The 14,398-nt window shown below is 46.8% G+C and overlaps 1 protein-coding gene across 14 annotated transcripts in view; it reads left to right on the top strand.

The window, feature by feature from the left end:
* Window positions 1-3,595: 3,595 nt before the first annotated feature.
* Window positions 3,596-14,398, top strand: part of tdrd15 (tudor domain containing 15) — an 84,394-nt gene continuing 73,591 nt past the window's right edge. For 9 of the 14 annotated variants that reach the window (XR_011593845.1, XR_011593847.1, XR_011593846.1 and 6 more), the window contains exon 1: window positions 10,627-10,749. Coding sequence is in view for 5 of the 14 variants with exons in the window: in XM_070885071.1 (XP_070741172.1) it covers window positions 10,713-10,749 (37 nt within the window). In the remaining 9 variants the exon portion in view is untranslated. Of the gene's footprint in view, window positions 3,760-3,817; window positions 3,974-4,361; window positions 4,450-4,620; window positions 4,715-10,626; window positions 10,750-13,563; window positions 13,631-14,398 lie in introns of those variants that run through there. The other 5 variants (XM_070885068.1, XM_070885067.1, XM_070885065.1 and 2 more) reach the window with 5 other exon arrangements.

The raw sequence follows: 14,398 nt of genomic DNA, 5'->3' as shown, positions 1-14,398 counted from the left end.
CTTGCGCCCCAGTGATCGTGATATCATCCGGTGCATAGCACCCCGATATCAGCCCGGATGTTAAATTCGCTCCCGCCCCCTGCAGCATCACCGGGAATCAACAATGGCAGCTGCAGGAGGAGTTGTCACCTCGGCCGGCTGCTTCACTATTTATCTGGTAGGTGATGGTCAGGTAGGGAAAATTTTAATTCTGTCCCCAATGTGCTGTATTTTGAAATTTCCAGTCCATGATTGATCAGCCCTGCACTCTCTTAGAGTGCTTGGGGCTACTAGGCATGTATCGCAGGTGCCGTCAACGGCACAATAAGAGGGAGATGGAGTGAACTGGAGGTGGGTCTCCATCATTTACCACCCTCACAACAGCAGTGGAGGCTGCATTGCAAGTATCAGGAGTGGCTGAGTAGCTGGAGGACAGCTGCATGGTATACATCAGCCACTCATATGGGGACTGATTAGCAACTGAATGGTTATCACGTGCATATCTAACTAATCTCTTTACTCTCCAACAGGTCCATCAGGAGTCTTCCCCCCCCCGCACTGTTCAGGAGGAAGAGGAAGATGACTCCTCAGTGGAGCCTCCAGCCTCTGAGGGCGCAGCGTCACCAGACATCAGCGCACCTAGCACCAGCGTAGAGACAGAGACACACCTCGGTGGGTCCGACGCGAGGTAGATCACTTTTATCACCAGGTCTGTTACAAGTCAGAAGTGAGCAAGAGCAGATGGCGGTGACAGGGTCATCAGTGGAGACTCCTCACCCGAGTGTGCAGGATGCTCCCAGCTCTGCTCAGCTGCATACAGACGCTGAGCTTCAGGGGCCATCCAGAAATAGGGTGATCCTGGAGTGGCAGCAAGAAGTGCAGAGGGCTCTGACAGGGTACGCATGATGTCTGCAAATGTTTAGAGAATGGAGGTGTCCATCTCCAACATGAGCACCACGGGGGTGGAAATGGCGCAGCCTGCAAACTTGTTGATGGTCATGGAAGTGTTTGAAAATGATAAATCACCTGTCACGGCCTGCCAGATGAGGACTTGGACCAGCCAAGATCCTCTGCTGTCCCTAGTAAAAAAACTGTGTACTGAACGGGAGCTGGGCCAGCATCCCCGTTGAAATGCAAGAGCTAATCAAGCCGTTCCAGCGGCGAAAGGATGAGCTGTCCATTCAGGCAGACTGCCTGTTGTGAGGTAACTGCGTAGTGCTACCAAAAAAGGGCAGGGAGTCGTTCATCTCGGATCTCCACAGCACACAACCGGGTATAGTAACGATCAAAGCGATAGCCAGATCCCACGTGTGGTGGCCCGGTATCGACTCTGAGAGGCACCACTAAGTTTGTGGTCCTGGCCCTCCAGACCATGGTCGAGGATCCATGTCGACTATGTGGGCCCGTTTCTCGGTAAAATGCTCCTGGTAGTGGTGGATGCTTTTTCAAAATGGATTGAATGTGAAATAATGTCAGGAAGCACCACCACCGCCACCATTGAAAGCCTGAGGGCCATGTTTGCCACCCACGGCCTACCTGACATATGGTCAGTGACAACGGGTCATGTTTCACCAGTGCCGAATTTAAAGAATTCATGACCTGCAATGGGATCAAACATATCACCTCGGTCCCGTTTAAACTAGCCTCCAATGGGCAGGCAGAGCGGGCAGTACAAACAATCAAACAGAGCCTCAAACGAGTCACAGAAGGCTCACTCCAAACCCGCCTGTCCCGAGTACTGCTCAGCTACCGCACGAGCCCCACTTGCTCACAGGGATGCCCCCGGCTGAGCTACTCATGAAAAGGACACTTAAAACTGACTCTCGCTGGTTCACCCCAACCTGCATGATCAGGTAGAGAACAGGCGGCAGCAACAACAAACTGTAAACGATGGTCGCGCCACTGTGTCACGGGAAATTGATCTGAATGACCCTGTATATGTGCTAAACTATGGACACGGTCCCAAGTGGATCGTGGGCACGGTGATAGCTAAAGAAGGGAGTAGGGTGTTTGTAGTCAAACTAGAGAATGGACAAATTTACAGAAAGCACCTGAACCAAATGAGGCTGCGGTTCACAGACTGCCCTGAACAACCCACAGCAGACACCACCTTTTTCGAGCCCACAATACACACCCAAAGGATCAACGACACCACGCCGGACCAGGAAATCGAACCCATCACACCCAACAGCCAGCAAGGCCAGGCTCACCCAGCAGCCCTGCAGGGCCAACAACACGCTAGCCCAACAAGGGCACAGCCAACACACCAGAACAGACATTTGTACCGAGGCGGTCCACCAGGGAAAGAAAGGCTCCCGACTGCCTCACCTTGTAAATAGTTTCCACCTTGACTTTGCAGGGGGAGTGATGTTGTGCATCTGTAAAGCATGCACTCCAATGTTCCACCACCAGGGAGCGCATCCCCTGAAGTCCCAAGGGATCCCAGCATCCCTTGGGAGCACTGTATATAAGCCAGCCCCTAAGGCCTGTTACTCACTCTGGAGTGTCTTAATAAAGACTGAGGTCACTGTTACTTTAACCTCCCTGTGTGCAGTCTCATCTGTGTTAGGAACAGAATAACTTCCCCCTTCATAAATCCATGCTGACTCTGCCTGACCGAATTTTGCTTTTCCAAATGTCCTGCTGTTGCTTCTTTAATAACGGACTCCAACATTTTCCCAACCACAGATGTTAGGCGAACTGGTCTATAGTTTCCTGCTTTTTGTCTGCCTCCTTTTTTAAATAATGGTGTTACATTTGCAGTTTTCCAACCTGCTGGGACCTCTCCAGAATCCAGAGAACTTTGTAGATTACAACCAATGTATCCACTATTGTTAGATCTTTTAATTCACAATGAAATACGAACTCCGATTGTAGTTTTAATTTCTTTATTTTTGGCAGCTGTAAAAAGCTCTTGGCTTTAAGTCAGGTCTTTGTCCTTCTGAGACCACATGGTCAAAATGGCTGTACTTATACCTGGATCAATTTACAGAAAAGAACTCGCCTTCTTTGACCTTATTGGCTCAATTAATCATCTTTTAACCTTTTAATTGGCTCACTTCCCAAGGGTCCTAAAATGTCAAGTTGATTGATGACTTAATGCAACATGCTACCACTCACGTTGCATCTCTGACTTGTCTGTGAATTTTCACAGCCTGTCTAAATGCAGCCTGTTTGAATTCTCTATCAACTATCTCTCAGCGACTTCTTTTAAGACCCTAGGATGCAAGCCATCAGGTCTAAGGGACTTGGCCACCTTTAGTCCCATTATTTTACCGAGTACTTTTTCTTTAGTACTCACTTTCATCAGTCGAATGATATCGTTCAGACTTTTGTGGCATTGGGTCATGGTGCTGTTTTGAATGGAAGTCCCCGACACCTCCACAGCGATCTCTCGCTGAGCATTCACAAACACAGCACGAGTAGGTCTGCCTGTGTCGGGGTACAGAACGAGCTTCCTTCCCTCAACAGCTTCGATCAAGGTCTCGAGTTCGACATCAGAATATCTGCTCGCCCTCCTTGCATCTGCTGGATTCACTATGCCTTCACAACAAACTGCTTCCCTGCTCAGGGCCTAGCTGCAAACCCGGCCCTGTATGAGGCCTGGGAGCAGCTGGCTCGATCGGAGTAAATCGGCAACAGCTGAAATTCACGGCTCAATCAGCTAGTCCGCCCATACAATGCTACCAATATCGCACCGCTCCTTTTTTCAGCAAAAACGCTCAATTTCCCTTTAATGGCCTCTAAATCCATTGCGGCGGTAATGAACAGCAAAATGAGGTAGGTGTGCCTCGTTTCGGGCAGTGGACAATTTCGGCCCCTTTAAGTTTTAAGCACGAGGAACGAGGAATGGGGGAGGAAGAATTATGTAACCGCAGAAGCCAACGGTGTAAAATCAAGGAATACAAAGTTTAAAAAAAAAGATAGCAGTATTTGATTGGCTCCGTGCGTTTCTTCCACCCCTCGATCAGTTGCTGTGACCGACACTGAACAGGTAACTGGATTGCATAATCTCCGAATAAAAACGGAAACTGCTGGAAACACTCAGCAGTTCAGACAGCATCTTTGGGGAGAGAAACAGAAATCAGCGTTCCAGCTCTGTGATCTTTCGTCAGAACTCTGCTTGTCTCTCCGCAGATGCTTCCTGACCTGCTGAGTAGTTCGTCCATTTGCTGTTTTTATATCAAAGATTTCCAGCACCCGCGGTATTTTGCTTTTTGCATAATCTGAAATATTGACTCTTGTGTCTGCGTGGGTGTATGTTTTTTTTTCAAAAAAGACAGGTGCTGTTTGGCTCCCGCCTGAACCGATGCGCTCTGGCACTGAGCAGCCCGGCGGTTTAGGGGCAAAAGCTTCCAGCTGTCGAGCGCACGCGCCGGAGCCGTTGGGCCGTTTAACTGGCGGCGCGCGTGCCATGGCGCAGCCTCCGGCCGGAGCTGACCATGGCTGGAGCGGTGAGCGCGTCAACAGGTACAGCGGGGATGCGAGCACGCGCCGACAGCTCGGCGAGTGTGGGAAGGCGGCCGCACGCGCAGGTGTATTTTGTGTGTGGGTGGAGGGAGCGAGGAATCCGTGTCCGCAGGAAGAGGAAGGGGAAGGGGCAGGGGGGGGACAAATACACTGCTGCTGAGAGAGAAGAAGAGGAGAGGAGGGAGTGAGGGCCCGGCACAAGTTATCAACGTGGTTGGGGCACGTCACGGTGAGCTGGAAAGAGCACCGCGAACAGGGCGAGAAGGTAAAGAGTGAGTGAGTGGAGATCTACAAGCAGACCCCTGGGCCCAGCTGGTGGAAGGAAGTGAAATCTTTGCAGTTAACCATATTGTGAATTCTTGTGCACTGAATCGCCGGGCCCAGATGAAATGTATCCCAGGCTGTTTGAAAAAAGCAAGGAAGGAAATAGCGAAGCTCTGACCATCGTTTTCCAATCCTCTCTGGCTACAGATGTGATGCTGGAGGAGTGCTAACGCTGTACGGTTGTTTAGAAAGGGATAGACCGAGTAATTACAGGCCAGTGGTGGGCAAATTCTGAGGGACAGGATTAATTGTCATTTAGAAAGGCACAGATTAATCAAGGGCATGCACTCAGCATGGATTTGTTGAGGGAAGATCGTGTCTGACTACAAAAGCAAAATACTCCGGATGCTGGAATCTGGAATAAAAACAGAAAATGCTGGAAATCTCAGTGGATCAGGCAGCATCTGTGGAGAGGAAGCAGAGTTAACGTTTCTGGTCGATGACCCTTCATCATTGTTGTATCTGACTAACTTGATTACATTTTTTGAGTAGGGCCAATGAGGGTAGTGCATTTGATATAGTCTATATGGATTTTAGCAAGGTTTTTGACAAGGTCCCACATGGCAGACTGGTCAGAAAAGTAAAAGCCAAGGAAAAGTGGCAAGTTGGATCCAAAATTGGCTCAGTGGCAGGAAGCAAAGAGTCATGGTTGGCGGGTGTTTTTGTGACTGGAGGCTGTTTACAATGGGATTCTGCGGGGCTCAGTATGAGATCCCTCGCTTTTTGTGGTATATATCAATGATTTAGCAAATGATTAAGAAGTTTGCAGATGATGCAAAAATTGACTGATCATGAGAAAAAGCTGTAAACTTCAAGAAGATATCAATAGACTGGTCTGGTGGGCAGAAAATGTCAAATGGAATTGAATCCAGACAAGTGTGAGGTAATATATTTGGGGAGGGCCAACAAGGCAAGGGAACACACAATAAATGGTGGCATACTGAGAAGTGTAGAGGAACAGAGAGATCTTGGAGTGCATGTCCACAGAACCTATGAAAGTAACAGGACTTGTAGATAAGGTGGCTAAGAAGGCTTATGGGATACTTTCCTTTATTAGCCGAGGCATAGAATATAAGAGCAGAGAGGTTATGCTGGAACTGTATAAACACTAATTAGGCCACAGCTAGAGTACTGTGTGCAGTTTTGGTCACCACATTACAAGAAGGAACTGATTGCACTAGAGAGGGTACAGAGGACCATTTATGAGGATGTTGCCAGGACTGGAGAACTTTTAGCTATGAGGAAAGATTGGATCAGCTGGGGTTGTTTTCTTTGGAACAGAGGAGGCTGAGGGAAGATTTAACTGAGGTGTACGAAATTATGAGAGGCGTAGATAGAGTGGATAGGAAGGGCCTATTTTCTTAGAAGAGTAGTTAATAACCAGGGGGGCATAGGTTTAAAGTAATTGGTAGAAGGATTAGAGGGGAGTTGAGAAATTGTTTCATTCAAAGAGAAGAAAGTCTTGCATTTATATAACTCCTTTCATGACGGTGATTCAGAGGGTGGTACGGGTCTAGAACTCTCCGCCTGAAAGGGTGATAGAGGCAGAAGCCCTCGTCACATTTAAAAAGTACTTGGATATTCACTTGAAGTGTAATCTTCAAGGCTACGGACCAAGAGCTGGAAAGTGAAAGTGGCTGGATAGATCTTTTTCGGCCAGCACAGACATGATGGGCCAAATGGCCTCCATCTGTGCCATGAACTTCTATAATTGTATAAATACCATGGGTGGTGCATTGGGTACATTTAATTTAGTTGCATTACGTACATTTAATTTTGCTATAAAGTGTCTTTATTAAGCCACATAAGCCAGTGGCTTTCTCATGCAGCATTTCATTTTTGACAACAGATAAAAGCTAAAGCAATTCATTTCAGTATCTCAAAACTTTTTACTACTAGCACCACCAAAAAATGTCACCTTCATGCTGCTTTAATGATGAGTCTAAAATGTATGTGTCTATTCTTGTCTACTCATTTTCCTTCTAAACTTCACTTTCTGCCTCTATCTCGTTGACCTGGAAATCATAGTTTGACATTTTGTTACTATCATATGTTTTGTGATCATTACCTTTATTTTGTTTTTTTAAGCAAAAACAGTATCAGTTTCAAAATTGCAGAAAATCTAAGACAATCTGACCTGTGTCCTCCTCCATAATACAATTTCTACCCACAAAACTCACCACATCGAATTTATTCAAAAGTGGCAAACTTCTTTAAACTTTATTATGGATGAAATTAAATTGCCTCAGACTTGCTTCAAGCATCTACCTTGTTGAGAAACTCAAAATTACAATTTAAGTTTAATATAAGAACATACCATGGACCTTTGAGTCAGAGCCAGTTCTGAAAACATGCAGCAAAAATGAATGTTGCTGTGGCACTAATGTATCTGGCCTATCTGAACCACAAATACATACCTGGTCTCATCATCATAGGCAGTCCCTCGGGATCAAGGAAGACTTGCTTCCACTCTTAGCATGAGTTCTTAGGTGGCTGTACAGTCCAATACGAGAACCACAGTTTCTGTCACAGGTGGGACAGATAATCGTTGAGGGAAAGGGTGAGCAGGGAGCCTGGTTTGCCGCACGCTCCTTCTGCCTGTGCTTGATTTCTGCATGCTCTCGGCAACGATACTCGAGTAGCTCAGCGCCCTCCCGAATGCACTTCCTCCACTTAGGGCAGTCTATGGCCAGATGTCAGTGGGGATGTCGCACTTTATCAGGGAGGCTTTGAGGGTGTCCTTGTAACATTTCCTCTGCCCGCCTTTGGCTCGTTTGCCGTGGACGAGTTCCAAGTAGAGCGCTTGCTTAGGGAGTCTCGTGTCTGGCATGCGAACTATGTGGCCTGCCCAGCGGAGCTGATCAAATGTGGTCAGTGCTTCAAATGCTGGGGATGTTGGCCTGGACGAGGACGCTAATGTTTATGCGTCTGTCCTCCCAGGGGATTTGTAGGATCTTGCGGTGACTTTGCTGGTGGTATTTCTCCAGCGACTTGAGGTGTCTACTGTACATGGTCCACGTCTCTGAGCCATACAGGAGGGTGGGTATTACTATGGCCCTGTAGACCATGAGCTTGGTGACAGTTTTAAGGGACTGATCTTCAAACACTCTTTTCCTCAGGCGGCCGAAGGCTGCACTGGCTCACTGGAGATGGTGTTGGATTTCATCATCAATGCCTGCTCTTGTTGATAGGAGGCTCCCGAAATAGGGGAAGTGGTCCACGTTGTCCAGGGCCACGCCATGGATCTTGATGTTTGGGGGGCAGTGCTGTGCGGCGAGGACAGGCTGGAGGACCTTTGTCTTACTAATGTTTAGCGTAAGGCCCATGCTTTCATACGTCCCGGTAAATACGTCGACTATGTCCTGGTCTAACCCGACCGCAAATAACCTATCAGCATCTTATCACTGACTTTTTTTGTTTTAAAGAACTGAGGGAGGTTTTGAGGTCCTAGAAAAGAATGAATTGCAGTAGGACACTGCAATGAATTGCAATTTCAGCAGTGAGGATATTGGGAGAGCATATTGGCTAGCAGAATTGTAACTTGGGGAGGGAATAAGGGCTCAAATTTCCCCGTTTCTTTTGGAGTAAGTAGCTGTTTTTGGAGTAACTTAATAAAATCGCAAATTTCCCCATTTAACTTGCTCCAGTGTAAGTCAGTTCGTTAGGTTTTTTTCTAGTTAGTTTGTTCTCTCCAAAAGCGGGCGTGACAAGCCACTTGCACCTCTTCTCGCCATAAAAGCAAATTTGGCTAGCTGAAAGTTACTCCAAACTAACTTAGGCCAGTGTATGTGGCCACTTTTGTTGGCACAGAGAAACCTTACCTACATTTAAGAAATCAGCGCAGGTAGCCAGAGATTTGGGCGGGGGTGGGATAATGAGAGTTAGAGGATTCTAAAGCACTAAAGAACTTCACAACATCAGTACAACGTCTCCACCACAACAGCTGCACAACATCATCAAAAATAAATGAAAGATAAATCAGTCCTACCTTGCCGGCTGCACAACGCACCGGCTGGCCCTCCCACCACGGCTAGGGGCGGCAGGCACGCATGACTGTAGGGGTGAGGGATTTTTACTTTTTACAGTTGTCCCTAAATGTTGCGTGGTCCTAATGGAACATGATTCAGTTTTAATGCAAAATATCTTTTATTGGATATTTTATAGTGCACTTCAACGACAACAACAACAACAAAGAAAGGTTGCATCCATCCCTCACCCACATCTCGGGGAAAGTGCACTTCCTCATTGGGTCGGTGATGGTGGTGGGGAGGGTTGTGGGCCCGGCTTGGGTCTCACCGGTGGCTGGTGCATGGATTGAAGTGGGAGTGGCATTTGAGTATCCGGTCTTTGTGCCCTTATTGCAGAAGCTAGCTCCCTCATGACATCTGCCATCATTTACACACCCTCTGAAATGCCCGCCCTCACTTCCCGTCTCAGGGCTGAGATTTCACCTGACAGTGTCGCTACCTCATCGCGCACCACACTGACAGCTGCCACAAGTGATCTTGTGAGGGCATTGGTCTCCTCACCCAATGACAGAACATGATTAACCTCTGCTGAGGACTGCATCTCAGGAGAGACTGGTCAGCTTCTCCTTCCCCTCACCGTGGGTCTGCCTAGTGGCACTCCTCCAGTGTGAGGCGCAGGCTGGGACGGTGGGGAACTGGATGTTCCAACATGCAATTCATGACCACCACTGGGACCCCTGACCTCGGAAGGTGTGAACCCATGGAATGTGGCCGAGGAGCTCATGGAGGTTTCTGGCAGTGTGATGCCCTGATTTATGGACTGATCCATATTCTCCTGTGAACACATTTCCATGGATTCCTCCCGCCCCCCCATGCGCCTTGGTCTGGAGTGCAGGCACATCTAGAACCTCTGGTGGATCCTCAGGATGTTGAGGAGTGTCATCGTCTTCTGCAAAATACAACAGAACAATCAAATGGTTAGCAACACAGGAGGGGGCAGGATGGGTGGCATGAGTAGTCTGACGCATAACAGGCCAGTCAGCAGGTTGATTTGAAGGGCGACTATGCATTTTAATGACTCGCCCTCACCCTCGCGTCTGGGTTCAGCTTGTTCAGAGCTGATTCTTTTTCTGCTGGTGCGACTCAGCAATGCAGCAACCCTCTGCTCCAGGGGTGACAGTTGCTGCAGATTTGGCAGACCTCCTCCTGTTCTAAGTCTTTCTCTTTTGTTGTGGGCCAATTTCTTCTGCAAAGATGAAAATATTAATTTTCAGATAGGGTGCGCTTCTGATGGGTGGGACACATACAGATGGTCACATTTTCAATTGCAATTCAATTTAAAGATGAAGATATTACTTGCCTCCCTACTTGACCAATGTCCTGCCATTTCTTCTTGCACTGGCTTCCAGATCTTGCGGTATTGACCCCTGAGGAGTATTCTGCAACTAGGTTCCATCTTCTTCTCATTTCCTTGGGTGAAACTTTTGACGGACCACCCTTGCTGATATCCAGCTCCAGCCATTTCTCCTCAATGACAGTCACTAGTTTCTCCACTTCCTCATGGAGGAAATTCTTTGTTCGTGTTGCATACTCTTGCGCCATTCGTCTATTGGACTTGCACTCAGGTAATGTTTAAAAATCACACTTCTCACCTTTCTTCCACCTATCCAGCACTCCATTCTACTCCCTCAGCCACACAAAAATCAATATTTAAACCTTACCTTTATATATGGTCCATTACCAATGATACTGAGGACGCTCTCCCTTTAGTTGGCCGATTGCCAAGCTTCCTGTTGCACTGCGCATGCGCACACGCTGAAACACCCATTGCGCATGCGCACATGCTCAACGGACATGCGACCCCTGCCTACACTTCACAAGACGTTGGACCCAAGCCCCGACCCCCTGCCAGCCACGCTGAGCAAGTGCAGCCGAAGCTCCGACTCCCGCAGGCTCTGCAGTGCCACGCCGATGGATCCAGATGACGAGGGAGCGGCCAAATTAACAGGTACATTTTTGGCGCTTTTATAGCCCCAAAAAGTCGGCGTGCCACCCCTAATTACGCTGCTCTAGGTGGCTGGGGAAATTTGGGCCCTAAGAGTGGTACACATCAAGATATTGTGAGTATTCTGAATTTTCTAACTCTGGCTTTTTAAATTTACAACACAAAATAAGAATTAAGATCAAGGATAAAAAAGGATAGTTACATTAATAGAGTTGTACTACAGACCCCCAAGTTCTGGGAGGAAAATGGATGAGGACAAAATTAGATCAGGGAAATGAATAGGAATAGACAAAACTATTCTGGAAGATTTTAATTATCCACTCATTGATTGGAACGGGGTGAGAATAAATGAAGAAAAGGGAATAGTATTCCTAAAATGTTTGCGTGACTCCTTGCTCAAGCAGTATGCTTGTGTGCCTCCAAGGAGAGCGTCATTGCTGGATCTGCAATTATACCAGGGCTTTGAGGGTCAAATTATGAGGACAGATTGCATAAACGTGGCTTGTATTCCCTTGAGTATAAGAGATTGAGGGAGTGATTTTATCAAGGTGTATAAAATGTTACAAGGATTTGATAGCGTAGATACAGAGAAACTGGATGAATCAAGAATAAGGGGACATAATCTTAAAATGAAAGCTAGGCCATTCAGAAGCAAAATTGGGAAGCACCCTTTCACACACAGGGTAGTAGAAATTTGAAATTCTCTTCCTCCTAAAGGCTGTTGAAGCTGGGTCAATTGGAGCTTTTAAGACACAGATTTTTGTTTGGTAAGGGTATCAAAGGATCTGGGGCAAAGGTTAGAAAATGGAGTTGAGGTACAGATCAGTCATGATTAAATTAGAGGAATATTAGCTAATTGGAAAAAAACTTTTTAAAATTGTGTTCATGTGATGTGGGCATCGCTGGCATGGCCAGCATTTATTGCCCATCCCTAATTACCCTCGAGATGGTGGTGGTAAGCTGCCTTGAACTGCTGCTGTCTGTGTGGTGAGGGTACTTCCATAGTGCTGTTTGGGAGGAAGTTACAGAATTTCGATCCAGCGACGATGAAAGGACGTTGATATATTTCTAAGTCAGGATGGTGTGTGACTTGGAGGTGATGGTGTTCCCATAGGCCTGCCATCCTTGTCCTTCTAGATGGTAGAGATCGCGTGTTTGGGAGTGCTGCCGAAGAAGCCTTGATGAGTTGCTGCAGTGTAACTTGTAGATAGTACACACTGCAGCCACAGTGCAACAGTGGTGGAGGGAGTGAATGTTTAAGGTGGTGGATGGGTGCCAATCAAGCAGGTTGCTTTGTCTTGAGTGTTGTTGGAGCTGTACACATCCAGGCAAGTGGATAATATTCCATCACATTCCTGACTTGTGCCTTGTAGATTGTGGAAAGTCTTTGGGGAGTTAGCAGGTGAGTCACTTGCCGCAGCATACCCAACCTCTAACCCGCTCTTGTAGCCACAGTATTTATGTGGCTGGTCTAGTTTAGTTCCTGGTCAATGGTAACCCCCCAGGATGTTGATAATGGGGTTTTACGGCAACGGTAATGCCGCTGATTATCAAGGAGCGATGATTAGACTCTCATTAGAGAAAGTCATTGCTTGGCACTTGGAAGTGAGAAAACAGATTAGGAATTATAGGTCGTTTGGCAGAGTGGTTGGAAGTGGGTAATGGTCCATTGGCTTTTGGGCCTACTTCTGTTCACTGTGTATATCAACAATTTAGATATAGGGCTGGAGAGAGTGGTGTCCATATTTGGGGAGAGTACAAAATAGGAGACATGGTAAATAATTCTGAGGACCAAAGGAAACCATAGGGCGATATTGATAAGGTAGTGAACAAAAAAATGGCACATTTAATTCAGGGACAGTAAACCTTGGTAAATTACAGTTGGAATACTATGTGCAGTTCTGGGCTCCACACATGAATCTTGAAGCAATAGAGTGGATAAAGTGCAGATTCACTAGAATACTGCCTGGAATATGAAATACAAATTTGAAGAAAGTCTTGGTGGGGGTGTGTGAAGAGATGATAGGTGTTTTAAAATTATGAAGAGATGGGACAGAATAAATTGTCCCATTTAGGACAGCACCTTTAACATAGTGAAATGTCCTAAGGAGCTTCACCGGAGTATAATGAGTCAATAAATTTGACACCGAGCCACGTATGGAGAAATTAGGGCAAGCTTGGTCAAAGAGGTAGGTTTTGAGGAGCATCTTGAAAGAGAGGCAGAGGTGTTTAGAGAGGGAGTTCCAGAGCTTAGGCTTGAGGCAACAGAAGGCACGGCCACCAATGGTTGAGCGATTATGATCAGGGATGCTCAAGAGGGCAGAATTAGAGGAGCGCAGACATCTTGGGAGGTGGGGAGGGGGAGGTTGTAGGGCTGGAGGAGATTACAGAGATGAGGAGGGGCGAGGCCATGAAGGGATTTGAAAACAAGGATGAGAATTTTGAAATGGAAGCATTGCTTAACCGGGAGCCAATGTAGGTCAGCGAGCACAGGGGTGAATGGGTGCGAGTTAGGACACACAAGATGACATATGAGAAATTTAGGATGGAAATCAATAGAAATCTTTTTATTGAGGAGTTGTGAAGCTGTGGAATTCACTCCTGGAGTTAGTGATTGAAGCAGAGACCATCTCGACATTTAAGTTTGGCAGTTGAAGATAGGGAAATAAAGGGTTATGGGAATAGGCCAGTTGTATTAGTGGCCCTGAAATCCCGGTTCCTTCTTCCCGCGAGCGTTCGACTCAATTTTGGAGAAAAAATGCGCACTTAACTTTTGCTGCTGTGCCCATCTGGTCCTGAGGCCTTTCCTCCCTGCGCAGTGGAGCACGCACATGTCTGGACGGACATATAGCTGGAGTCATGTGGCACTGAGCAGCCAATCCAGGTAAAGTATTTTCTCATTCATAATGGGAACTCCGTAAGTAGGAGTTCTCATTATTATTATGATTGAGAGCCCCCCCCCCTCCTCCACAACACCAATTTATCGAAAAAAAATCACATATTTAACAACTTTAATGCTTTGGAGGCAGTTCAGAGAAGGTTCACTAGGTTGATTTCGGAGACGAGGGATGGTTGAGTAAGTTGCGCCTTTACTCATTGGAATTCAGAAGAATGAGAGGTGATCTTATCGAAACGAATAAGATTATGAGAGAGCTTGACAAGGTGGATGCAGAGAGGATGTTTCCACCGATAGGGGAGATTAGAACTAGAGGGTATGATTTTTGAATAAGGGGCCGCCATTTAAAACACACGAGAAATTCCTTCTCTGAGGGTTGTAAATCTGTGGAATTCGCTGCCTCAGAGAGCTGTGGAAGCTGGGACATTTTCTATTTCTGTCTTAAATTTATTCAGTTTCTTGAACGATAAGGGGTTATGGGGAGCGGGCAGGGAAGTGGAGCTGAGTCCATGATCAGATCAGCCATGATCGTATTAAATGGCAGAGCAGGCTTGAGGGACCGTATGGCCTATTCCTGCTCCTATTTCTTATATTCTTCTAATATGTTAAGTCGAGGCCCTGTCCACTGCTATCCAAAGAAGAGTAGGAGAGTTCTCTCATTGGTCTGGCCAACATTTATCCCTCAACCAAACTAGATTAACTGGTCCCTCATTGCATCTGCTGTGTCTGGGAACTTGTGTGCAAGTATAATGCCTT

Source organism: Pristiophorus japonicus, chromosome 7, assembly GCF_044704955.1.
Source record: "Pristiophorus japonicus isolate sPriJap1 chromosome 7, sPriJap1.hap1, whole genome shotgun sequence".
In the NCBI taxonomy this organism is placed as follows: domain Eukaryota; kingdom Metazoa; phylum Chordata; class Chondrichthyes; family Pristiophoridae; genus Pristiophorus; species Pristiophorus japonicus.
This window is presented reverse-complemented; position numbering and strand designations above follow the sequence as displayed.